A 27,064-nucleotide genomic window follows, 5' to 3' on the forward strand; every position below is an offset into this window, starting at 1 on the left:
GATTGTGTTGTCCAGAAATTGATGTAGCGACGTACACTGCTGCTACAATTCAATAAAAAGCGGTTCGTGCTTGAGAACCCTGCGTCTTATTGCCTCCGAACATGACATTATTGATCCCTTCACCCCGAGTCCTAAAGTGTATATTTATTCTCTTACTGTTCTTATATTTATTGTTTGTTTTCTTGCACTGCTGTAACTGGAGCCTCGTCGTCTCGTCTCTCTATATACTGGACTGTAAGTAGCGGAGATGACAATAAAGTTTACTTTGACTTCAGCAGCGAGCACGCGCACCAAGGGCTCGCGCGCTCACTTTATAGAATTTCGAAAAAACGTCGGTGCAAATTATAAGTCTGTATAATGATGTCTGGTGTTTTCATGTTTGTTGTTTTGTTTTTATTTTGTTTTATTTTGTGAGTTGGTTATTAGACGCTGCTCCAGCCAGCCAGAGACTCCCCCGCGGCCCCGCCCTCTCCTCCCTGTGCTGCAGGCGCACCTCGCAAACGGAGGGCGCGCTTACTCCCAGCAAAAGGGTGATAGAAAACCGATCGGTGCCTGTGACATTCCCAATATGCGCTGGCTGATGTCGGGGCACAATGAGTACGAGCAATTTTTTTTTTGCCGGTGCCCGTGATGCCGCCCCGGGCAACTGCCCGTATCAAAAACAGCTACTGCGTTCAGTGGTGCACTATGGGTAATCTCATTGGCCATGGAGTGGATGGGATCCAGCATCGTCCTTATCTTGGACAACATCCGCCTTTCCGACAGCACCCTAAGGGAGTCCAGCTCCAACCCCACAGCATTACTGACCTTACAGATCAGTTTGTTGAGTCTGCTGGCATCTGCGAGCCTCAGCCTGCTGTCCCAGCATGCAACAGCATAGAGAATAGCACTGACCACAACAGACTCATGAAGGAGCTCAGAGCCCTTCCTGTAGAGAGCAGTGGTGTTTTTAACCCAGTCCAGTTTGTTATCAGTGTGTACTCTGAGGTATTTATAGTCCTCCACAACGTCCACATCGACCCCTGGACTGAAACAAGAACATGCGTTTGAGTGTTTCATGTTACTCTGTCACGGGGTATTTCTAACACAGACACACAGGTAATAACCGTTGTTTCTACATGTTTTACCGGAGGGAATAAAATCCAACATTAAAGTTAAATTTACCCTTTTTAATTTTTCATATTTATTTCCTATCTTATTCATAGCCTTTTCCTTTTTTGTTTTCTTTAGGTCACGAGCAGTTGTCCAAGCATTTCACTACATATCGTACTGTGTATGACTGTGTACGTGACAAATAAAATTTGAATTTGAATTTGAATTTGAATTTAAAGTGAGAAAAGTGTCCCGTTAGCTCCACACCGTGAGGACTGGTTGGTGACGGCCCACAGCTCGAAAGTGTGACCGACTGCATGTGGTCCGTTCGTACACAAAGACTCATTCGAGTCGTCCGCTCAAAGATGCTTATGATAATGTAGTGATTTTGAGTTTCGTGTTGCTAAATCCAGTGGAAAAATATAAAAGTATAACTTAATTCATCTAATGTTGACAAAGCGACGAGTTTCCTTGACCAAAACAAACCATCCATGCGCCCCTCGCCGCTCGCCACCCCCCAACACACCGTCCCCGTGTTGTCCTACTGTCAGTGGCCCGGATGTCTTCAGCTGGTTTTTATTTTTTCCTCTACGTGCTTTTATTATGTAAAGACCACCGGAAGCTCCGATAGTTATGTACGGCCTCTGTCTTTACGGATGTTGCGTCACCGCAGTTTTAAAGCAAGCCGAGCCGAGCCAGGCCACAAACCCAGAGCAGATGGACCGACCCTAAAATCTTGGACTAAGTGTGGCACCGGGACCCGGATCAAAGAACCGGACCGTACCGGGACAGCCCGGGGCGGAGCGGACTGAAGTTCGATTGTCGGAGCTTTGAAGGGGGCTGAAAGCGCCTCGGTACCCGGGTAGGTGCTGCTGACCTCGGTTCGTTTTTCCGCCTCGGCCTCTCTGTTATTGTTCGGGTTAGCTGTTAGCAGGTTCGGCAGGCCCGGGTTAGACTCCGGGCTTAAGCTGCCTCCTCCGGTTTGTTTTCATCAGGAGGGAGCGGCTCTCCTCCTCCTCTTCTTCACAGTTTGAGTTCTGCATCAGAGGCCCGATTAATCGATCCGAACCAAACCGAGTCTTTAATGTGCGCCGAGAGCGTGCGTGACGTGTCAGCAGTAACAGGGTGTTTTTTAAGTACCCGTGACATGCAGTACTGTGAGTACAGGCCGCAGTACCGAGTAGCAGTACCCCTCAGGGCGTTCATCAGTGACTGAGATCACATCAATGCGGGGAAATTAAAAAATGCATATAAGAACAGCAACACATCTAACAGAAGAACAAAGTAATGTGCGTGAGTGTAGGACAGACTGAACAGCTGATCGCCTACATGTGAAAATGAACCTGACAGCTGGCTGACAAACACATCTGACATGATTCCTGCAGCTTCGCCTCCTCAGCTCTGCTCTCCTTTCACTCTTCACGTGCTCCGTTTAGTCCCACGCTGCTCCGCACAGCCAGCAACCCACACAATGGGCCACGCGTTCGGTCACTCCTCGCTCTGCTCCGGCCCAGAATCACATCTGTTTTCAATTCAGTTTAAATCACAACAGTTTGTCTCGAGGTGCTTCACACACTGAGGAAAAGCCCTGCATTAATACAAAGAAAGGGGCGGGGCATGTGACATGACAGGGTGAACAGACCCAGTCTGTAATAATAGCTAATGATTTAAAGCATCTTTGGTCTACCTGCAGTACCCTGTACAGGTGCGTCCCCAAGGGGGGCACTGGCTACCCTCCAATATTGAACAGTGTTACAGGATATTTAAAGGGCTGGTCTGCCCATCGGCGGAGCGGGGGTGGTGGTGGCTTACTGGGCCTAAGCCCGGGTTGTTTTTTCAGAAGCCCGGGGTCTTTAGGAGTGTCATTTAATCTGGCATGTTTACATTCATGTAATTTTTTTTTTTTACATTTATGTTCATTAACATGCACTGTCCTAAATAAATAAATAAATAAGTATGACAAGCTGAAGCCAGGAGGAGTCATGTGACCTCATCCTCGCTGTGTGTGTTGGTAAACAGGTAGGGCGACCTTGAATCCTCTCAGCTGTGTCATGTGACTCGTGCTCTCTCTGTCTATCTGTAGGACTCCTCTTCCAAAATGGCCGACGCCGAAGGGTCCCCGGCTGTGCGCTCGCTCCGCCTTTCCCACTCTGCGCAACCCCCTCCCCCCGCCTCGTCCTCCTCTCCTACCACGTTCTCCTGCCCCTCCTCCCCCTCCAGCGCCTCCTCTTCCTCATCCTCCTGCTCTGAGAGTTCCTCAGACTTCCTCACTCACCATCACCATCATCATCACCGTCACGCTCGCCCTCAGCTGCAGCTGCCTCCGCCCACCCACGGGGATCAGGCCTCCTCTCCCAGCGCCAGCCCCCGCAGCTCCTCCCCTAGTGGGAGCATCGGCAGCACCTGCAGCCTCGGTAGCAGCAGCGCCAGCGAGGGCATCGGCAGCGGAGGCACGTCGAGCGGTGGCGGCGACCAGCGAGGACCAAGTCCTCCGCTGGACGTCATCTCAGAGGACGCCATGGAGATGGACCTAGGTGTCGAGCAAGGTAACAAGGAGAGGAAACGGTTTTCCAAAATATTCACTGCTTAGGATGAATCTGGAGCGAGGTGTGGGTGGGGCCACAGTTGCTACACCTCTACATCCTCCGCTAGTTTTGATCCATATCGATTTCTCTGTTCTGCTGTTCCAGTCATCGACCCGGAGGTGGCGCTGAAGGCGTGCCAGGAAGTGCTCCTTAAAGTCAAGCTGCAGGATGATCAGCGGCAGCACCCGGCAGATGTGGCAGAGCGCGGCGCCGTGACCCAGCTCATCAGCCCAGATGCCGGCTCCATCAAAGAGGAAGATGAGGAAGACACCGACACGCCGTCCCAGCCCGACCCGCGTCCTTCGGCTCGGCCAGAACCTTTCTCGCCACCGTCGTCATCAAAGCAGTCGTGGCTGCTGCGCCTGTTCGAGTCCAAGCTGTTTGACGTCTCCATGGCGATCTCCTACCTGCACAACTCTAAGGAGCCTGGCGTGCAGGCCTACATCGGTAACCGCCTGTTCAGCTTCCCGCACGAGGAGGTCGACTTCTACCTGCCGCAGCTGCTCAACATGTACATCCACATGGACACAGAGGTGGGCGACGCCATCCGACCGTACCTGGTGAGTCCCTAAGTTTAAGCTAGCTCAGCTAACGTTAGCTAGAGAACAGGGGTCGGTGACCCGCTGCGTCACAGTCGGGGGGTTCTCACGCAGGTGTTTGTGTCCGGCAGATCCACCGCTGCAGCGCCAGCATCACATTCTCGCTGCTCTCTGCCTGGCTGCTCGGTGCCTACTCCTCCGACATGCATATCTCCACCCAGCGCCACTCAAGAGGAACCAAACTCCGAAAGCTCATCTTGTCCGACGAGCTCAACCCCGCCCCATCTGACAGCCCCGCATCCTCGCCGTCTCACCGCCGCCATCGCCATCACAGACACGATGGCAGCAACGCCGAGGCCTCTTCCATGTTTGGCCCTGGACAGGGACAAGCCGAGGTGTTTGTTTCCCCGTCCAGGAGGACCCACCAGAGATCCAAGTCGGATGCCACCATGGCGAGCAATGGACCTGGCGCTGGTCTCCGACGGACTGGCAGTAACCCAAAAGTGGAGGCGGTCCACGAAGAGGTGAGCCAGAGATTCTCTCAGGTGGTGCCGTTCCTCTAGAGCAGGGGTGGGCAGCTCCAGGCCTCCAGGGGCTGGTGTCGTGCAGGTTTTAGATCTCACCCTGGGTCAACACACCCGAATCACATGATTAGTTTATTACCAGGCCTCTGGAGAACTTCCTGTTGAGGAGGTCAACAGCGGTGTTGGATCAAGGACACATCTAAAACCTGCAGGACACCGGCCCCCGAGCCCTGGAGTTGGACACCGCTGCTCTAGAGTCAAAGGCTACGGACCCCAGTACTACTACAATCAACAAATAAGCCATGAGATCTGCTGCTGCATGGGCGTCATACATAACTGGCAAACCTTCTGGAGGAAACCTGGTCTTGTTAGGAGAGACGGCATCCATCCCACTTTGGATGGAGCAGCTCTCATTTCTAGAAATATGGACAAATTTATTAAACCCCCCAAAATATGACTATCCAGAGTTGGGACCAGGAAGCAGAGTTGCAGTCTTACACGCCTCTCTGCAGCTTCTCTCCTCCTGCTAATCCCCCAAAAACCCATCTCCATAGAGACTGTGTCAGCTCCCAAAAAGACAAAAACAAACTAAAAACCAGCAACAAACAACTTAAACACAAACAAATGCTTTCATATCAAAAATTCAAACAGCTACATCATCAACAGAGCTCATCACAGAAACAGCTTTAGTGAAGGTTACAAATGATCTTCTTATGGCCTCTGACAGTGGACTCATCTCTGTGCTTGTCCTGCTAGACCTCAGTGCAGCGTTCGATACTGTCGACCATAATATCCTATTAGAGCGGTTAGAGCACGCTGCAGGTATTACAGGTACTAGAGACGGCACGATATCACTTTTTTATGTCTGATACCGATATCATAAATTTGGATATCTGCTGATACCGATATAAATCCGATATAGCGAATTTTATAATCAATAAAATGTTTTTTTTAAAATATCTTTCTGCATTTTGTATAAGTTCATACTCAAGTTTAAAAAAACAAAACAAAACTAAAGTTATTCTGTTATACCTGTTTGCAAAAACTATTATATTAGACCAGCAACACTGACCAATCTAATAAACTTAAACCTGCACCATCCTCCCTATTCTGCTATTTTACTTAGTGGAAATATTAAGCAACCTAACTAACAGGGCTGCCAACTCCCAGCAAAAAAATAAATAAAAATAAAAATAGGGAACCCCCCCCCACCCTCCGCCTCGTGATGCTTAATCGACGTAATCAACTTTAATTTAATGCACATGTTTAAAAAAATGCACAGAAATAAATTATTTTTCAAGAATAATTAAATAGATTCAACATCTTTCTTCAACAGAACTGCAGACTGCACAGATGGTATCTTCCCAAAGGAAAAAGTACTATAGCTTACTAGGGTATATCAGACTTAACAGTTACTATATACAGTAATGGACTTCTATACATTTTACATCAGATTAAAACTTTGGGTGTAAGATTCAGATAATTGTTTATTAAAAGCTAGAAATTTTAAATGAGAATAAGAAAGAAAAGTATGTCTCTGTGCCCCCTTTTCCCTGTTCATGCCCTATCGGCCCCCCTGGCTAAACTTTGCTAGATCCGCCCCTGCACAGTTACCAGCAGTCAGCTGTAGAAAAAGATCCTGGTGTAGAAAGTAATATTAAATAAATTCTAACAACAGCTTATCAAGCTTAAACGTGCTGCTGTTGTTCAGCCGCTGGTTTCCTCTTTCTGGTGCAAAGTGGGCCAAAAACAAACAAGAGAAAAGCCGATCAGCTGATCATTGATCAGTTTCATGATTGAAGTAGCAACAGGAGAGAGAGAGAGGGGCAGTCGCTCCATATATCTGTTGTTAAGCTTAACGTGGGAATGCGATAACTTACACACTTGCTTTACTTCTCTGGGATACCTTTCTTGGAGATGAAATGCCGGATTGGTAGCGAGGCTACAAATGCTCAACCAGACCGCCGAGAGGTCTCGCACGCCACAGCCGCTCTATCACGTGAGCACACTGCTCCGACGTGCTACGGTTATGAGCCGTGTCGCAAGTTTTGTGAGGTGCGTTTGTGATATTTAATGGATCGGATTACATTTTTTATTTCTCTCCGATATCCAATCCAGTAATTTAGGTCAGTATCGGACCGATACCGATACGTAATATCAGATCGGTCCATCTCTAACAGGTACTAATAATAATAATGGACTGCATTTATATAGCGCTTTTCGAAACGCTCAAAGCGAAAAACGAAAAACAATCCTATGATGCAAATTTGCAAAGACAACAGCATGTGCATCAAAATAAACTATTTCCAGCAGTGCAATTCGAGTTCTAAGCATCACAGCAACTATTCAGAAAAGCATAAAATCAAACATGACTTATAAAAACACCAGTATAGGCTTCCAAGGCCTACAAGTTAAAAACTACATTTTCCGCGAAAATGACGCCACTTCCGGTTTCGGGCAGGTAATGGCGGACATGCGATCGTTCGCGCTGACGTCTGTTTCAATGTGGGAAGTGTTACGAACAGCTGATCGGATCGGCAAAGCGTGTTTCTGGAATATTACGTTTTTGTTCCTGCAAGAGCTTTTTATGCAATTTTTGCAAATCTTTATGTGGAAGGAAACTGTGACCGAGGACAAGCTGATGGCATAAGATGAAAGTACAACTCCTCCGGTTTCATATGCAAAAAAAATTATTGCGCTAGCTTACGTGGTTCACTTTCTACAGGGATTTAAAAATAGTTACGCAAAACGGAGCGTGCCCGCTCCGACCGGCTTTAAAGGGTTAAACAGCCCATTCGAGCTACCGATGAGTCACTCACATGCCTCTGTGGGCGGAGCATCAGGGAACGTATGTGTGTGTGTGGTTAGAAACGATGACTCTCTGTGGGTGTTTCGTGCGTCTGCAGCCCGAGCGTCTCCGTCCTCAGAGGGAGTTCATCAAGTCTCTGATGGGCATCGGGAAGCGTCTCGCCACACTGCCCACCAAAGAGCAGAAGACGCAGCGTTTGATCTCCGAGCTGTCGCTGCTTAACCACAAGCTGCCGGCCCGCGTATGGCTGCCCACCGCCGAGCACCAGCACCACGTCTGCAGGGTCCCCCACACGCAGGCCGTGGTCCTAAACTCCAAGGACAAGGTGACCTCCGGTGTACCCGCCACATGTGCCAGAGAACATCTGTCCAATGTCCTCTGACTGCTGCTCCTTCTCCTCCTTTAGGCTCCATACATCATCTACGTGGAGGTGTTGGACTGCGACAGCTTCGAGACGTCTCCCGTTCCCGTTCGCATCCCAGAGACGCGGATACGCTCGGCCCGCTCCGCGGAGAACCTGGACTGCAGCACCGCAGCTAATGGCAGCAGTGGTATGACATCGGAACACAGAACGGGAAGTTTCTCCACCGTCCCAAACTACGACAACGACGACGAGGCGTGGGCCACCGATGATATCGGGCAGCTGCAGGTGGAGGTATGTGAAAGCGTCGGCGTACTGCCTGCAGTAACCCTGTGTACTCTGTCCTCCCGAAGCACAGTAACAAGCATGTGTTTGCAGATGGAGGCTCAGACCAGCAGCAGCGACAACATCAGCCAGTTCTCGGTGGACAGCATCACCAGCCTGGAGAGCAAAGAGCCCGTGTTCATCGCCGCCGGAGACATCAGGTAAACAGCGGGTTGCCCTCCACAGGCGGAGGTTAGAAGCAGAAACGCGGGAACACCAGTGCTGTTTCAGGGCAGTTCAAACGAAATATTACGCCGTGTTACCCGCGGTAAGCTACGTGTAACACAAGCTAGTGTTGGTTCTGCCCAGCACGACGCCAACGTGCATGTCGGTGCTTCATGGCTCGCACTTCATGTTTACAATTTAGCGTTTCCAGGCTGTTAGCGGCCGCGGTCTCACTGTTGCTGATGCCCGCTCACTTGCAGCTTTCTGTTCTCAGCTCCTCCCCCCTTTAGGCCTTGGCGTGCTGCTCAAACAGGAGCCTCTGAGCAGCCTCCCCTACTGAACCCAGTGCACCACCCCTCCCTAGAAGCTGAGTCACAGACCACACCCCTCCACACTACAATTATGTGTTTGTAGTTTCAGTAAATTCAAGCTATAAAGGAGCTCCACAGGAATATTGAGCTGCGTTCAAAAATAACTACCAGCAACAAAATGTGATCTGAAGTTGTCTTTAAAGTAATTAAAACAATAAAGGAACCGCGCCTACATAGACTGGACCTTTTTGTTAGTTATTAGTTTCCCCATAGAAGCTTGCTTTGTAGTTGCCATATTGATAGGACACCAACATCACCTGGTGTGCAGATGTAATTATGATGAGTTGTTGTTACTGTCCAGGAGTGTAGATCTCTGAAGAGCAGCACGTTCAGGAACTCTTCTTTCTGAGGATGAAATGGCCTCAGCAGTCCCGTGAAGCTTCGATCTTCAGCTGTACGTTCTGCCGTGACGCTCCGACCTGGTTTGTTTTTCAGACGGCGGCTATCGGAGAACCTTGCTCACACTCCCACCGCATTCAGGAGGGACCCCGAGGACCCGTCGGCTGTTGCCCTCAAAGAGCCGTGGGAGGAGAAAGTCAGGTGGGTTTGTGAAGCCGAGCAGGTGAACGCTCCACAATGTCTTCCTCGCGCTAACGCCGTTTGTGTTCAGGCGGATCCGAGAGGCGTCTCCGTACGGCCACCTGCCCACCTGGAGGCTCCTGTCTGTCATTGTAAAGTGTGGAGACGACCTGAGGCAGGAGCTGCTGGCCTATCAGGTCCTCAGACAGCTGCAGGTACAGACGCAGTACAGACACATGCATACAACGATACAGATGCAGATACAGACGCAGTCTCCGTGTGGTTAAACTGCTTCCATGTTGAAGCCGAGTCTGTTTCCTTGGTCAGTCCATCTGGCAGCAGGAGCGCGTTCCTCTGTGGATCAAACCCTACAAGATCCTCGTCATGTCTTCAGACAGCGGGATGATCGAGCCCGTCCTCAACGCCGTCTCCCTGCACCAGGTACACAGGGGATTCTGGGAAAGTTAGTTTTCTTTGTCTATGAGACTGAAACGCAGTTTTCGTGTGTGTGTCCTCCAGGTGAAGAAGCAGAGTCAGCTGTCGCTGCTCGACTACTTCCTGCAGGAGCACGGCAGCTTCACCACCGAGGCCTTTCTCACGGCGCAGAGGAACTTCGTGCAGAGCTGCGCCGGCTACAGCCTCATCTGCTACCTGCTGCAGGTCAAAGACAGGTGAGACATTCATAAAAGTTAAACAGTGACCGTCATCCCTGCTGATGAGGTTAACACTGCTGCCTTGAGTGAGGACGGGTCTGTGGATTCGGAGGACTTTACATCAGTGATTACTAGCAACCTCAGCACATGCATTGAGAATATTGCCCCATTAAATGCTGCAAAAAATGGTGACAGCCAGCGACAGTGCACTACCAGATGAGCTGAAAGAGCTCCACGCTTGCTTTAACACCCTTAACACCAACCAACATTGAGCAATTCTACCGCAAGGTCCTGACGAGGACTAAGCCCCAAAAGCCCTGAACATCTAATGAAGAAACATAAAGAAACCTTCCAGGTCCTTTACATCCCTGCAGTTTGCATATCATCAGAACCGTTCTACTGAAGACTGTCAATGCAGCCCTCTATACATCCACCTATACACCTGTACATCCACCTATACACCTGTACAGTTATACATCCACCTATACATCCACCTATACACCTGTACAGTTATACATCCATCTATACACCTATACATCCACCTATACAGTTATACATCCACCTATACACCTGTACATCCACCTATACAGTTATACATCCATCTATACACCTATACATCCACCTATACACCTATACATCCACCTATACACCTATACAGTTATACATCCACCTATACATCCACCTATACACCTATACATCCACCTATACACCTATACAGTTATACATCCATCTATACACCTATACATCCACCTATACACCCATCTATACACCTATACATCCACCTATACACCCATCTATACACCTATACATCCACCTATACATCCATCTATACACCTATACATCCACCTATACACCTATACATCCACCTATACACCTATACATCCACCTATACACCTGTACACCTACCTATACATCCATCTATACACCTATACACCCACCTATACACCCATCTATACACCTACACATCCACCTATACATCCATCTATCCATCATGTGTTATGGGAACTGCACCACCAGGGCGGGACAGCAGGCTCTGCAGGCTGTCATTACAGCGGTCCATGTGTGGGATTGCTTTCCCATCACTGGAGGGGACGCCTTATAACAACGGGGTCCTAAAGAGGCACCCCCTCCCCCCACAACACACACTGCAGTCACCTGTACATCTACATTGACATCCTGCAGACTCTACTTTCTGACCACTCGCAGCCCTTTCCTATACAGTGCTTGCTCTATTTTTCTATGCTTTTTTAAAAAAGTGTGACTTTTGTATATATTTGATTTATTTGTGTGTAGAGAAGGTAAGAATTTCCTTGCTTAGCTCTGCAGCATGTAGAGAATCCTACATGCGAATCGTTCGGTAACACCTGCTCTGATCCCCGCAGGCACAACGGGAACATCCTGCTGGACGCCGAAGGCCACATCATCCACATCGACTTCGGCTTCATCCTGTCCAGCTCGCCCAGAAACCTCGGCTTTGAGACGTCCGCCTTCAAGCTAACCGCGGAGTTTGTGGACGTGAGTAGAAACAGCCTGAGGATGTGTTGGAGGGAGATGATCTCGGGCAGAGGTTGATCACAATTTTGGGCTCAGGTGCAGTCTCCTGATATTTACCTGTCACTGAGAACAGACCAGCACGCAGATGGAGGGCTGCCCTGCACGTCTGGATGGGATTTTTAGCCACTCAAAGCCGACTCTCTGCTGACCCGTAGATGAATGGTTCATTTTGTTTTTGGAGCTTCAGAGTTGCTGAGGATCATTTCTGGTGTCCGACAGCTGTCAGCAGCAGGATCAGGAGATCCCACATGTCCTGTTCAGCATTGAGCCCTCAGCACTGCCGGTCACAGCCGGCTCGGTCGTGGTTTCTCAGCCGGGCGCTGCAGAGGTTTAGTTTTGATTTGGATGAATTTCTGTTTGATTCACGCGTGGATCGCTGAAGGACTCTAGAAATCGGGGTTTCATGGCTCCTGATGACAGAAGCTTTTATTTTGGTGGAAGAAAAGCTTCCTGTGGAGTTTAGCATGGTGGCTGTCCTGATGCCCGGTATTTGCTGTGTTTCAGGTGATGGGCGGGCTGAACGGAGATATGTTTAACTACTACAAGATGCTGATGCTCCAGGGCCTGATCGCAGCCAGGAAGCACATGGAGCGCGTGCTGCAGATCGTGGAGATCATGCAGCAAGGTAACACCATTGCGCCTTTCTTACAGCTGAAAACTGCACACACGCGCGGCCTAAGCCTAACCCCGTATTTACAGCTGTCAGTACGAGTCAGTCTCAGTCTGTAGGATGGGGATACTTTCTGTTCCACATCCACACCATCAGGGAACAGGTCCGGCCACAAAGTTCGTCCCTGCTGAAAACTCCAAACTTTTTATTATCCAGAACAAAAGCTCATGTTTGAGTTTGTGCAGATGATGCAGCGAGTCACGCTCCACCTAACTCCAGGCAGCAGAGGCCAAGCTAGCAGACAGCTAGCAGCTGCAGCCTACAGCCGGTTTTTGCAAATTTCACTATTCAGTGATATTAGAGTCATTACGGAAACTGCCAGCACTGCGTCACAGCAGCCCGGCAAGACAAAGGTTAACCCTCGCAGTGAAGCTGCAACAACCAACTCATTCCTGCGTCACATCGTAGCGCTGTCGGCGACTCGGGGCGGAGGTCCAGAGCGCACGAATTGACCGGTGTGGGTTTAAGGACGTGTTTGCCAGTCAGCTGTTAACAAAGTTGTTGTGCACTCTTATTTTAACCCCACAGGTTCCCAGCTGCCCTGCTTCCACGGCTCGAGCACCATGCGCGGCCTGAAGGAGCGCTTCCACATGAGCCTGACGGAGGAGCAGCTGCAGCTGCTGGTGGAGCAGCTCGTGGACGGGTCCGTGCGCTCCATCACCACCAAACTTTACGACGGCTTCCAGTACCTCACCAACGGCATCATGTGACCCGTCTGGACTGAGCGACGGCGGTGGCTGGAGCCGGCAGACGTTTCGCTGCGCCGCTGCCTGATTGGATTCGACGGAGCCGCCTCGTCACCGTCATCGGGGTCGAAGCGGCTGCTGGAAGACTTGATAGAGACGGAAACCACTTCATCACATCGTTTATGGATTTACATCTGCAGCTAATCGAAGCGACAGCACGGCAGATTCGACTTCCTGCTGCTCGTCACACGGAAACGCGTGAACTCGTCACTGCTGTCGACTTTATTAACCAGCCCATAATCACTACTAAACTGCCCAGCAGCAGAGCGTTTACAGACACAACCACCACTACTTCACCCATCCTTCAGCTAAAAACAGCTCAATGTTTCCGATTCCACGTCTGTTGACAGGAAAACGTCTGAGAAAGGCGTTTTGTTCTTTCCAGCAAACATCCTGTAATTACAGAAGCTCCTTTTCCAAAGATAAAAGTCTCGTAATCGTAAGCCCGAGATTCCAGAAGGCGCCCTCTTTTTTCCTCCCAACTTGTCGTAGTTTAAAATGGACTCAGAGGAGAAATCCGCAGTAACTCGAGGGTGAGCCCGAGGACGCGTCTGACTGGGTCGGCATGAACCTTCTCTTGACGTTTAAATGAAGTCCGAGTGGACGCGAACACCAGCAGAGGTCGAAGGAGTTTGCTCTCCGAATCAGAATGGCTACGAGGAAAAAGCACAACGTGAACTCAGCGTTCTCGGCACGCTCACAGAAAGGCTGACGTATCCACCGTCCTTTACAGATTATCGCTTTATCTTCCAGCAGCATTCCTGTTTTCACCAGACATTTCTCACAGCTCATCGTCAGCCTTGTCCCGACATTTTTAGCAACTGTAAGCGCGTCGAGGTTTGGGCAAGCTCAAATTCTTTTGTCCTGAACGTCCATTAGCCTGAGCCAGTGACCACTGCTGCTCATTTTCCTCTGTTTTATTTTATTGTATTTCACTTTTTCCTAAACTGTTATTTTACCACTTTAGCTCATTTTTCTTTCCCAAATATCTATTTAGCTGTTTGGTTTTTAACAGAGTCACTGTCATGCTAGCTATGCTAATGGAGAATTACTCACAGACTGTGGAGGAGCAAAGTCCAGAATATTTATTAGAAATATGGCCATTACTACAATAAACTACATTATTATTTTTTAATTACTAGGGGAGATGTCTTTTTAAGCTAATGTTCCTGTACTAGCTAACAAAATTAATACCTAGCTAAGGCTAATCAAAGAAATAAATGAGTCCTGTCCTCATTTCCTAATAACATTACTCTTTCACTGCTGTAGTATACAGCTTATGCTCTCTCACTAGCTAATAACCACTAAACTACTAGCAGCAGAGAGTATACGTTTATTATACACTTAAGTTGATTTTTTCCCTCATTGCAGTTTGTTAGCAATTAACCTGACAGTGTCTTGGCTAAAACTTTTTGCCAAGTTACTTTTTTTATTTATTCCTCTCTAAAATAAGTACGTTTTGTAACAAGATAACAAACTCGCCATTTTAGTTGCTGTCTCTCTATAAGCCTACTTTCGTCTGATTGGCTGACTTGCAGTAGTCTGTAGAGGGGCAGCACTTTCTTCTGAACTGCACTTTCCGTTTAAACCTTTGACCAACTAGCATCAGCACAAAAAACACAGTAAGTTGCCTTTGAGAGCTTTTATAAAACAGTTTTGTCTTGTTAGTGTAAGAAAATACTAAACCTTTATCAATGTGACGAGTGTCTGGTGAAAAAAATATTTACTTTCATTTTTTATTTTATTTTAATGTTTGTTACAACATCTTTTTAGGTCCAATTTCAATTTCTGAAAAAAAGTTACTGAAGTTTTGTTGTTCATGTGTTTCTGTCAACTCGGTGCACATGCTAGAAATTATACAGTGACAATGTCAGTGTACAGTAAGTGGCCGTTCTGAGCCAAAGGGTTCTTATCAGGAGAATTATACTTTAATTATTATCACTTTGGACTAAACGCGTTATTGTTATGTGAGTCTGTATTTACGTACTAAGAGCTCAGCAGTGTTCCTCTCCGATTGGCCCCAATATACATTCCCTTGGTTAATGCTGGCCAATCAGAAGAGGCGGTTCTGTGCACGCTGAGCTTGGGTTCTTTGAGACTGACGATCAGTTTCCTGAACACGTGAATGTTTTAGACGTGTTCTCACTGTTGAGCGAAAGCTAGCGGTTTTCGCAGCTGCTGCTGATGTCGCTCTAATGCTGGAACACTGGCTTTATTTCAGCGTCTTACACATAGAAACGGCTTCCTGTGTATTTCTACAGTATGCACCTCTACCTGACGCACTAAATGAGAACGTTTCGCGTTTGCTAGCTAACAGTTGTCATTTCTGTAAATAGCAACTTTCCCCGCTGTTTAAGGGCAGCAGCAGTTCACTGGAGGCTGGCTTTGAGCTGCAGTTCCAGTTATGACTGAAATCAAACATAAAGCATTTTTACAGCTAGCTAAACGGCAAGCTAATACAGCGTTACATTTGTAGAGATGAGCAGTTAACTGATTACATAGCTGGAGCTAATTTCAGTGAAAGAACGTGTTATAGTGGCAGTTTCCTCTAAAACGATTAAAATATAATTTTACTCTCAGATGCACTTGATTATTAGCAGGTAGCAAGACACAAAATCTTTCCAATTTGGGTAGTTATTCCACACGAATGGTAATCAGCTAACATCAGGTCGGGGCTAAAATCTGGTCACCTGACGCTCGGACATTATGACAGTTTTATTTTCTGTTTTGTTTTTATTCTTGTTTATTAATGAATGTTTAACTGTGAAAAGGGGGACGCTGAGCCGGCGGACAGTGAACTGGCTCTTGCTGGAATAAAGCCAGTGTTTGTAGTAGTTTTCTGACCACTGTAAAAGGACAACCACAGTTCTGTTGTCGTGAACGCAGCGCCACGTTACCGTCTGCTAACTAGCTCACTATTTTACGTGCAGCTGTGTCTAAAGTTTACCAGATTAGCAAACGCTCTTTGCATTCTTTGTCGTTCGTTATTTGTGAATCTGTACACGAACCGAGTTTGTTTCCCATGAGAAAAATCGATGCCTTGAGACGTACAGAAGGTACAAACTTATCAATGCAACAGGAGGGACGGTGGGACCTCAGAAGTGCTTTTTATATCCTCGGTTTGACGGCTCCAGGGACAAGTTTCAACACTCCAGTACCCCTCGCTCATCTGCATTTATTTACATTTCAAGTAAGCGGGGTGTAAGCGCTACAGAGGGGCTCTTTAAAATTTAAAGTGAAATCATTGGGGAGTGATACTGCTGTTTGACAAGCTGGAGACGCCTGTAAAGTCGAGCCAAATGATGGGTTAGTTGCAGTTTGGAGGCTAGTGGGGAGAACGGATGGTTGAAACTCATCCCTGCCGCTGAACATCCTCATTGCCTTTCTGTCATCAGCTCTGAACACAGTCAGTGTGAAAAAGTGCATTTATGAAACGTTTCTGTCGTTTGTGAGGATTCTTTGTTGTTAATATTTTACTAAAACACGGAGTCATACAGCAGCCATGTTAGTGTTTGGTTTTTGAGGAATTTCTATGGGAAATGCTAACGACGCTAACGTCACGGTCAACGATACTTTTCACTGTGTGAAGAAACATTATATGAAAACACTTTGAGTGATTTCTGAGGTAATTCACAAACAGCATCATCTCAGGAGACGGGAGGAGGACGCGTGAGATCAACAATTCATTTACCCCAAATCATACCGCGTGCTTATGAAGTCGGATTATGTGGAAAAGCACTTTTATATGAAGATTAGTGTAAATAAACGAGAGCGGTGGGGTCCATGAAGCCACTGAATCATGAGGTTGACTTTATGTACTCCTGGTGATTGGGCACTCAAACGTTATTGGCCCTCTCCTGCAGCTGCTCCTCGCCTCCGACCACATTCAGAATGTTAGGCTACGTTCACTCTGCAGGTCTTAAAGCTCAATTCTGATTTTTGGATCAAATCCGATTTCTTTGTCTGCTTGTTCACACTACAAATAAAATGCGACAGCAAACGCGCTCTAGTGTGAACCCTCAAAGCGGCCGCATGTGCAAAAGAAGACGTCACACACAACGCGCTCCGTTTAGACCCAGAGCAACAGTATGTTTGACTGTTTCCGACTTTACGTTTCCCAATTTTGCTTTAAGTTATAAAGTTATTGTGTTATTTGCATTTGGCCTAATAATGATCCTTATTGCTGTTTTAGAGGAGCGGTGTTTCAAAGGATAGCTGCAGATTTCTGTCAGAATCTGCAGATTATACAGTACAAATAAAATGTTCCCGTTTCTCCAACGTTGTTCCCAACAGTTTCACTGGATGGAAGCGTTCACGATGTCTTCTCCGGCGCTGATAATTGGCGTCCGTCTTGTGTCAGTGACGTAAAAGACGTATTTAATGCGACCTGACCATCAAACAGCAGTCGCTTTCTAAAACATCAGATATGTATCAGATTCAGGACCACATACGAAAGTGACCCAGATCGGATTTGTGCCGTTCACACTGCCACACCACGATCGGATACGCGTCGCACAGGGTCAGAAAAGTCGGATTTGATGCGCTTTCACCTGCAGTGTGAACGTAGCCCAAGTCTGCATCTCTGCAGCGACATGCATTAATGTGTTGAATCGTTAAGATCCAGCTGACGACTGGAGGTGTGTCCCTGTTTCTCATCATGTAGAGTCCATCTGTCACGTCCTGACTAACTGCATGGCAACTTATTCAATAAACCTGAAACCTGCTTCTGACCTGCACCTGTGTTCTTTCTCAGTCTGTAAGATACTTACTGGTTTTAAATCACTTTTCTAACTGGTGCATAATTAACTTTAAAGAAAGTCAAATCTGAAATTTCGCATCTCATATTTTATGTTTACGAACATCTACACCAGAGGTGTCCAACTCCAGGCCTCGAGGGCCGGTGTCCTGCAGGTCTTAGATGTGTCCTTGATCCAACACGGATGATTTAAACGGCTAAATGACCTCAACATGTCCTGCAGTTCTCCAGAAGCCTGGCAATGAATTAATCATGTGATTCAGGTGTGCTGACCCAGGGTGAGCTCTAAACCCTGCAGGACACCGGCCCTCGAGGCCTGGAGTTGGATGCCTCTGATCTGAAAGACTCTTCTCTTTAAAGTAAGAAAATAACAAAAATAAAAAGTCACAATTCGGATTTTTCTATGATCACAGGCGTCCATAACAGTGTTGGTCTGCATTCTGGTTTGTTTCCTATAAACTAAATTTAAAAAAAGTTTGCCAACTAATCAGTTGTAAAGGCAATGGTGTTCAAATGTTTGAAATTGCCTGTGGTGATCCAGAATAACAAGAACAAAATCCGCATGTTAATGTTTGTGAACAAATCCATGAAACTGAAGTCAAACTCAGAGTTTTTATTGACGATCTGACAGGACGGCAGATTAAACAAAGCCTGAACAGAGCGGCGGGCCAACAGTCACACCAAAGAAAACTAAACTAATAAATAAAATACCACAGACGATAAAAACATGGAGGTGATGTCCAGGTATGAAAAAAATAAGCCAGAGAGAAAGTGCCTGCGTTCTATCTGAAGGCCACCAGATGGCGATAGCTGTAGCTGCAAAGACTTCAGGCCCTAAAGAGGTGAGTAGGCTCTGCATGGGTGATTAATGACACACGAACAAATCTGCGAAATGTGGACCCGCCTGGTTTCAAAGAGGTTACGTGAACTGCTGTTCTGCAGTGACGATCTCACTAACCAGCAGGTGGCGTCAGAGTAGGTACGTCCATCTTTTTGCCGTCCGTGCCTAAAACCCTGACAGGCATGACGGGAACGCTGTTGTGGCGTTAAACAAGTTCTTAATTCTTTGTTTGATCTGAAGAAGAAACTGCACCAAGTCTGAACTCAGAGACGAACAGTTCGCAGGTTTTCACCTCAAACGTCCTCCTGAGTTTTAGGTTTGTTTCCACAGCAGATTTAGGAGAAAATACAGAAAAACAGCCACGACGTCACGGCTGGTCTGTCCACTCACTGTGAACGACGGCCACAAAATCGTTTACAGGTAAAAGTTTTATATCAAGACTTTAGTTCAAGTTTAAAAACTGAGTCACTGCAAGTGAAGAGGACAAAATAAACCAGTGACTCAATCATGAATCTGTGGGACATGAAACTCAACGCGCGTTTACATTTGTTCCTTTAAGCCAAATTTATTGGTGATGAAATCAGTCGTGGTTAATGTTTACAGAAAAACAAAAACTCAGTGATATTAAAATGTTTTTTTTTTACGTGTTTAATCCAAACTTTGATGTCATAATTTGGTCAAATGTCACAACCGTGACGACCTCGTTTTAATCTGCAGGGAAACAAAGAACCAGTCTGAGAATCACAGGATCTTATTTTTCTTTCACAACTTCAGACTGAATATTTGGGAGGTTCTGGTCAAACTGGTCCCAGGAAACACCAGTGAAAGACCCGTTTTTAGCTAAAGCAGCGCTACGGAGCCGTCACATTCGAGGTTAATAATGGCCTGCCGTGTCACATCACCATCGGCTCCTTCGGTCAGGCCAAACAGACAAACCCTCATTTTTCCGTCCTCGTCGTGGGAACACGATGTCATGGTTTAACTTTCACGGCGCCAAATTACAACAACAGTTGCCTGAAGGTGCTCGTCAGCTACAGCATACAGTAATACACACAGCACAACAGCGCTCAGATGTTTATCTTTAATTACATCTTACTTTCAATAATTTGGAGGAAACATCCATTCTTAACATTTTGTTTTGTCCTAGTCTGGGATCTTTGTGATGTCACAGAGGGCATATCCTTACACAGAGCCAGCAGCTTTCAGTCGTTTGGTTTGTACGAAGTTAAATTTGTCCGAGTTTGAAAGAGGCAGGAATCATGTTTCCATTCGTTTCAGGAACTTCAACCGCAGCCACAGGAGGAGGCGGGGTTAGCAAGCACTGGGTTAAAGGGGGAGGGGCTAAAACATTTCGTTTCCGACCGTTTTAGCTCCTCCCCTTTAAGACTTTACTGATTGGCCAACTTCAGGAAGCCTACAGAGGAGTAGGAGCTGCGAAATAACACAGCTGCAGAGTCATAGGTCGTTGTTTCAGCCACAGCTCCGTCTGATCACTTCATCGCTGTCCGATATTTATTAATGGTTAATAAAGACATTGGCGAAGAGCGCGTCCTAAAGACCTTTGACCTGTGAAACAAAGGGGAAGCTGGGAGGTTTGGCATCGAACGTGACCCCTCACCCGCCCGCCGCAGACACACAGAGGAGTCCGACGGCGTGACAGACGACAATGATGGCGGCGTTGCTGAAGAGTCTACAGGAGGACGCAGTCTGAGTCCTTGTCTCTTCTCCTGGCTTGCTGTGCCCCCTGACCTCTGACCTGGAACACCGTAACAATAACACAGTGTAATCACCTCATGTCACGGTTATTATTGTCACATTATTGAGATCAATAAAAAATCTTTTCATGGTGACTAACATTTACGTGGCAGTCAGAGAACTACTTATTCTAATATTTCACACTCGTCTTCTGAACGCTAACTCAGGTGTTTTAAAGTGGACATGAAACTATGTGCATGAAGGCTCACTGACACCTGCTCTCAGACACTGATGTAACTCAGCCGGGTTTAACAAATAAGTGCTGAAAGTTTTAAAAACAGCGCCCTCTCGTATCAGTACGCAGCGTGACATCACGTGGTTGGCTAACAGACTGAGCTAACAAGTGACAGGATCGATGCCTCAGAGGAAAGGACAGTGAAGCTGACCATCAGTGTGAGGGGATCACTGTAGCGCTGCAGCAGTCAGTTCATGTTAAACCAGGATCTACTGTCACTTTACGGTCTGTGTCTGCAGCAGGAAGTGGCTGTTAGCTGTGTTTGTACAACACTTTATAAATGAGGACTGTGGAGGAAAGCCTGAGTCAGGTGACAGGTGGTTACCAGAGCGACGAGCTGGGCTCCGTGATGTAAACAAGCCTTCACGTGCAGAGTTTCATGCCCCCTTTAAGCTTCAGGTTCCACACCAATGATTCAGTGTGTCCTGTTTGAGACCTGATTTTGGATTAAGGTGTGATAGCAGGGGCCTACAAGTGCTGCCCACAGTCTGCCGGCTTGTCTCCAGGTGAGCTTACCTGCTGCACTGAACCCTGTTGCTGGAGTTGCTGCTGTTGCTGATATTCCTCCTGCTGGAGCTGCCGGGCCAACTCCAGGTCACTGAGGGGCCCTGGGGCCCCGCCCTGCTGCTGCTGCAGGGACACTGCCACAAGGTAGTCCTGACACCCACAACAACACCCATCAGAGACGTGCTAACGGGCCAAAGTGCTCGGTGGCAATGATATTACCTGGTGAGCTCACCTGGTCAATTTGCCGCTGCTGCTCCTGGGCGCTGGGTGGCAGGTGGGGGGTGGGTGGAGCTCTCTGAGGAGGATGACACAGCCGGAAATCGGAGTCGCAGAAGTTTCCATCACCCTCGACGTTATGAAGCGACTCCCAGACCACAGACTCCTCCTGCAGGAAGCCTTGATCCGTCACCAGCAGGTACAGGTGCCCCTGAGAGAGGAGACAAGTGCATTAACAGCCCCACCTTGTGTCTGGTCATGGTACTGCAGTGTGTACAGCCCCACCTTGTGTCTGGTCATGGTACTGAAGTGTGTACAGCCCCACCTTGTGTCTGGTCATGGTACTGAAGTGTGTACAGCCCCACCTTGTGTCTGGTCATGGTACTGCAGTGTGTACAGCCCCACCTTGTGTCTGGTCATGGTACTGAAGTGTGTGTAACCCCACCTTGTGTTTGATCATGGTACTGAAGTGGTTGTTCCTGAAGAACACTGAGATTTCGCCCTCTCTGGCCGTCGCGTTGAGCTCACACAGGCCGTGATACGACAGCTGAGTCGCCGTCGACTCCAGAAACTGCTCCGCCACCAGGCCTGCCCGGCACAGACGTGCACAATTATTATGTTCGGGCCATTGTGTACATATTGGGTACTGTGCACAAACACGTTACCTTCACTGACTCGGCTGCTTTCTGCAGAGTGTTTGTAGTCAATGATTTTCTCCACCAGTTGGTTGTAGCTCAGTTTGCCCACAGCAGCCACCATCTCTGGACTCTGAACACACAATCAGGAATTTTACATCATTCTGTCCTGTGGGCGGCCACAGAGAGTCTGACTGATCACGCCATGTGACAAAAAATAAAAATCCCACATGGACATTAAAAACCTGCAATCATGCCACTTCACTGTGCAGCATCATCAACATTACACGTCACACTCCAGACAGACAATGAAGGAGAGAAACACTTAAACTGATGTTAACTATGATATGAAAACATGTTACTACAAAAGATGTTCACGTGTTACTCAAATATGACAGATTAACGTCCGCTAAACTAAAAGTGTGTCGCACTGTTCCGTGCAATATGAATGACGCACGCTTGACAGCCACTTCAGTTCAAACTAGGGGTGGGCGATAGAAACGATATACGATAGAAACGATATAAATTTGGCCAACGATAGAGATTTTGACTATACCATTCTACTGCGATAGCGCATGTTGATGATGTCATCAAGCTGCGCCTGTTTTGGTCGAAAGCATCACAGCGGCTACAACCATTATCATCTGCAAATTATGCCGGGCGACAGTCACAGTAAGGAGATGAAGCACTGTTGAAATGTGGGGAAAGCCAAAAACTGCGCTTCCTCCACTTCTGTAACATTGATTCATAAATGTTGAATTCTCTCACAGCTGCTCTGTTCCCATGTTGTTGCAGTATATTAATGACTAACCTCGTATTGTGGATGAATAATCTCAGTTGTTCTCCTGACTGAAGTTTGGCCCGTGTACAGCATCCTGCGATGCGATTGCATTTGTCCCTGACCACCAGAATCCCTCACGTTAACCTTTATCGAGTGGAAAAAAAGTTGGCGTTCATCCTGCAGCTTCACTGTGCTAATGTTATGCTAACATAGCTGTGTCGCTAGCAATCACGTAGCACAACATTATATACCAGGTAGTCCAACTTCAGTAACCCTGCAAACGCCACTGCTGTTTAGTTTTCTGTCTTCATTTATGTTGGAAGTGATAGCAGAGCTGTACGTTTGAATTAGTTTCAAAAATCTCTCAGTCACAACATGCCATGTCATGTTTGGGTGGAAACTAAGAAGTTAACAGGAAGTTAGCTCGCAACTCCGTTGAATTTAATAACTTCTGTTTTCATGGATGCCTGGATGTTAAACTTAATTGTTACACCTGGTAAAGCAGCAACGCTGATGATTTAATTAAAGATGAAAGAATTTAGACCGTTTTTAACTCTTAGTGTTCGTTTGACTTTGGGACCTGAAGGGACGGAGTTTAGGACCCAGATTACTCCGTGAAGCTCCTCACTACGGCAGCCGTAATGCTCTGACGATCCATCAAGCAGTGCGGCTTACCAAAGTTGTACTAAAACATTTTTAACAGATTTCTGCAGCCAAAATCGGTTCGAGGTCAGTAAGCACAACCAGAATTCATACATAAGGCACACTCTCGATTTTTGAGAAAATTAAAGGATTTTAAGTGTGCTTTATAGTGTGGAAAATACATTATACAGAAGAAAAGAATATATCGCGATATATATCGTTACCGTATGTGCTTCAAATTATATCGCGATATGAATTTTAGACCATATCGCCCAGCCCTAGTTCAAATCTAAAAATAAGAAAATAAATTACACATCCGTTTTTTTCCGCTCATCTGAAGTTGGGTCGTGGGGGCAGCAGCAGGGAAGCAGGGCCCTCCCTCTCCACGCCACCCCCAGCTTATCCGGGGACACGTGAGACATTCCCAGGCCAGCCGAGATGTAATCTCTCCAACGTGTCCCGGGTCCAAGCCCGGGCCTCTTCCCGGTACGACATGCCTGGCAGGAACACAGTGCCCAGGAGGCGACAGCCTTAGCTGCCTCCTTGTGATGTGGAGGACTAGTGGCTCTGCTCTGAACCCCTCATAACGACTGAACTCTCTCCTAAGGCAGAGCCCGTCCTCCTGACGGAGAACCGCTGTTTGTAACTACGATCTTATTCTAACAAAGAGATGAGATTAACAGGTGTGTAATCAACGATGCGCCGTCTGGTGGCAGATAGCTGCATAACATTTAAGATGATGTTTTATCAGCATCAGGAATCAATTAACATTTTAACAACTAGGTTAAACAACTAGTAAGTCTGGCACCGACCAACACTTGACTTTTGTTACGGCCCAAGCGTTGCCTGTGTGGGCGTGTCCTACCGTCTCTCCTGCCTCAGCTGCCACCTTTTGAACAGCTCACTCCTTTCAGCAATTAAAAGTATTTCAGGTGCGCTCTGGTGCCAGAGAGCCATGTTAGTGGTTGCAGGTAGTGAGCTGTGTTTTGTGATTGTTTGCTCCTGCTTGGTGGAGAGGACTGTGTTCGGTCACTAATCCCTTTTTGACTTTTCAGTTTACTGACCAACGCTTGAGTTTTGTTCTGCTTCTTTAAATGTTGATAGCGGCTCGTCCGTCTCTTTTAGTTCAGTTACTAATAGAAGCAGTCAGCTGTCACCTAAGACATGAAGACGCTAGGACACGCCCACACAGGCAACTCCAGGAGGCCCAGCTGAGGCCGCAACACTTTTTCCAGACAGTTTATTAATATCCATGTTTATTAATACTTTCCTTCATTTGTTCATATTTTCTTTCATTCTATAAATATTCTGTTTTCTAAACATCCTGATATCTTTGTCTATTGTGTTGATAATTTAATGTCAGAACATTTTATTAATTTTCTTGCTTCATCTGCAGCTCTATCAGCCAATCAGCTGACGGTACCCATTGGGATTGGCTGAACGAGCCAATCACCTGCTTCATCATACAGAGCATTTTATCCAGAGCTCACACAGGTTCGGGAGAAACTCCGGGGTTTGATCCCTTGCTCAAGAGTACTTCAACAAGCAGACTGGAAGAGTTGGGGGTCAAACCGCTGACCTTACATTGTTAAAACCTCGTTAAGGACCTGGACAGTCCTGCGTTTACGCTCACACACACACACACCTGAGGGTCGACCAGCCAGCCGTGGTACAGCGGGATGTCCAGCAGGTCGAACACGATGCACTCGGGCGTGTATTCAAAGTCCGTGACGCCGGTGAAACGCACGTTGACGTCCAGCCCTGTAGACAGCTTTGGGAGGACCGCCATGGCGTCGCTCATGTTCTGCAAACACACACGCCCACGTTATGGTCTCCTCCCCAAAACGGCGTGCTAATTGAAAGCGTGTATGGGACGCTGAGATCCAGAACCAGCATGTCCGTGTGCTTCCTTGTACCTGCTGGAAGTTGAGCTCCATGCCGTCGGCCTTCTGTCTGGGAGTGACGGACAGCACACACTCTCCTGAACAACGCACACACAGGAACATCGTCAGTAGGACAGCCCGCCACGACCTGACCAGCTCAAACACTCACAGGTGAGAATCCTGGTTTAACCCTACGTGTTGCAGACCGTGTACCATGTGACCTCCGCGGACAGTTTCATTCTCGACAGCTGTGCCAGGAGCGAACTCATCGTCTACTTAACGTGGACCGTCCACGTTTACGAGCGAGCGCCCCGCCTCCTGCTCGTGCTGCCCGGCACGTTTAATTTCATCATCGATACGTTTGATACATTACCCACAGTCGCTCTTACCCAGGTGAGCCATCAGGTCCTCGGTGGTGACCACCTCAGTCTGAGCAGGAAGCTTGGCCTGCAGCGCGCGCGCACACACACACACACACACACACACACACACACACACACACACACACACACACAGTTACAGGTCAGTTCATTTATAAACTTTATCAAGTGTGAGCGCCGGTGTCTCCTCTTCTGTCCCTCACTAAAAAAGATCAAAGCTGTTTACGACGACACAGACGTCTGCACAGTTACATCATTTTAGAGTGCTCTGATTGGTTCTCAGAGGAACATCTGAAACCACGGTCTACATAACGGTTCATCCAAAGTGTCCCATTAGCTGCTCAATCACCTGAGGCCAGCGGCCGCCACAGGCGAAGCACAGGTGAACCCACAGCACCGGATTCACGTACACCACATGGTTCTAACAGTTAACTTCCTGTTGCCACTAGGGGGCGCTGTGAGTGTTATTGACTATTCTAGATGCATCCAGGTGTAGATCCCACCAAGCACGGGAAGTCTGGGAGAACACTTATAAGAGCTTCATGCACTGCAGCGCCGCAGACACACCCTTCCAACGAAAAGTCAAAGGCTTTGTGATTTAATGCCGCCACCGCCGTCTTCGGGGCGAACTGTCACAACAGCCCGGTCCAACATCTTCGAGGAGCTCATCCTGGTACTGTGACAGCGCGCATGGGAACTATCCATTATCGGTAGAATCTATACTTACTGATCAGATTCGTTATCGATTCTCCGCTTTGAGGGTGACCGTCATCACTAAGCAGCACATCTAAGACCTTCATGCAGATTAATTTCATGCTGTGGGCCACATGTTTGTTTGTTGAGACTCGATAACGAATCTGATCAATAAGTATAGATTCTATTGATAATGGAATCAGAACTGCTAAATTCTTCTTACGTCCCACGCCTGCTGTCACAGTACCAGGACGAGCTCCTCGCAGATGTTGCACCAGGATGATGTGACAGCTTGTTACCTGTTGAAGTTCAGGCGCTAGCTGCTAGGCTCTGGTCTGCATACACTGAGCTTTAGCATCACTCTTGTTCTTGGCTGGCTTAGCGTTAGCATATTGTCTGACTAGCTTAACGTTAGCATGCTCTCTGTGCAGATGTGGGCACAGAGCTGAACTTGTGCTTGAACTTTAGCATCGCGTTCGCGTCCTTTTGCGCAGTAAAAACAATTTCAAGGACCTGAACTACTAGGAAAGGGTTCTCCCATGCCTTCTAACGAGGCCAGCTTCCCTGGGAACCAAAGCCACCTTTCAGCTGCTAGAAATCTGACTTGAACCTTTCCCGGTCTTCGGCGCAAGTCTGAGCGTTTGCGTAAAAATGGAGGACAAACCGCGATGACAACAACGAGCTCAGACCGACTGGAACCTGGGAGCTCTGAGCCCTGCCCTTCCAAACAGCTGGAACACGTAACATGCACCTCCAGGTTCTTATGTTACCATGACGACGCAGACAGGAAACACCTGCCCTGACTTCCTGAAGGTTCTCAGGCAGGTG

The 27,064-nt window shown here is 47.6% G+C and overlaps 2 protein-coding genes across 6 annotated transcripts in view; one reads left to right on the forward strand and one right to left on the reverse strand.

Moving 5' to 3' along the window:
• Nucleotides 1–1,736: 1,736 nt before the first annotated feature.
• Nucleotides 1,737–18,496, forward strand: pi4kb (phosphatidylinositol 4-kinase, catalytic, beta). Its single transcript, XM_040024853.1, has 15 exons — nucleotides 1,737–1,954; nucleotides 3,176–3,638; nucleotides 3,783–4,237; nucleotides 4,348–4,740; nucleotides 7,647–7,874; nucleotides 7,956–8,204; nucleotides 8,289–8,395; nucleotides 9,206–9,310; nucleotides 9,381–9,504; nucleotides 9,617–9,730; nucleotides 9,809–9,960; nucleotides 11,325–11,457; nucleotides 12,001–12,121; nucleotides 12,695–12,879; nucleotides 18,485–18,496. The coding sequence occupies exons 2-14, from the start codon at nucleotides 3,191–3,193 to the stop codon at nucleotides 12,874–12,876; spliced, it is 2,811 nt and encodes a 936-aa protein (XP_039880787.1). The 5' UTR covers nucleotides 1,737–1,954; nucleotides 3,176–3,190; the 3' UTR covers nucleotides 12,877–12,879; nucleotides 18,485–18,496.
• The window catches only part of mindy1 (MINDY lysine 48 deubiquitinase 1), a 32,978-nt gene continuing 24,180 nt past the window's right edge, over nucleotides 18,267–27,064 (reverse strand). For all 5 annotated transcript variants that reach the window (XM_040024859.1, XM_040024855.1, XM_040024854.1 and 2 more), the window contains 8 exons: nucleotides 25,553–25,610; nucleotides 25,197–25,261; nucleotides 24,926–25,084; nucleotides 21,888–21,990; nucleotides 21,668–21,810; nucleotides 21,239–21,433; nucleotides 21,016–21,156; nucleotides 18,267–20,265 (listed from right to left, as the gene is read on the reverse strand). In XM_040024859.1, the coding sequence (XP_039880793.1) occupies nucleotides 20,200–20,265; nucleotides 21,016–21,156; nucleotides 21,239–21,433; nucleotides 21,668–21,810; nucleotides 21,888–21,990; nucleotides 24,926–25,084; nucleotides 25,197–25,261; nucleotides 25,553–25,610 (930 nt within the window). In that variant the 3' untranslated portion in view covers nucleotides 18,267–20,199. The remainder of the gene's footprint in view (nucleotides 20,266–21,015; nucleotides 21,157–21,238; nucleotides 21,434–21,667; nucleotides 21,811–21,887; nucleotides 21,991–24,925; nucleotides 25,085–25,196; nucleotides 25,262–25,552; nucleotides 25,611–27,064) is intronic.

Source organism: Simochromis diagramma, unplaced genomic scaffold (assembly GCF_900408965.1).
Source record: "Simochromis diagramma unplaced genomic scaffold, fSimDia1.1 OVJJ01000297.1, whole genome shotgun sequence".
Taxonomy (NCBI): domain Eukaryota; kingdom Metazoa; phylum Chordata; class Actinopteri; order Cichliformes; family Cichlidae; genus Simochromis; species Simochromis diagramma.

Coding starts and splice junctions, on each gene's coding strand:
- pi4kb (XM_040024853.1), top strand. CDS start 3,191: ATGGCCGACGCCGAAGGGTCCCCGGCTGTGCGCTCGCTCCGCCTTTCC. Junction 7,875..7,955: donor TCCTAAACTCCAAGGACAAG/GTGACCTCCGGT, acceptor CTCCTCCTTTAG/GCTCCATACATCATCTACGT. Junction 12,122..12,694: donor CGTGGAGATCATGCAGCAAG/GTAACACCATTG, acceptor TTAACCCCACAG/GTTCCCAGCTGCCCTGCTTC.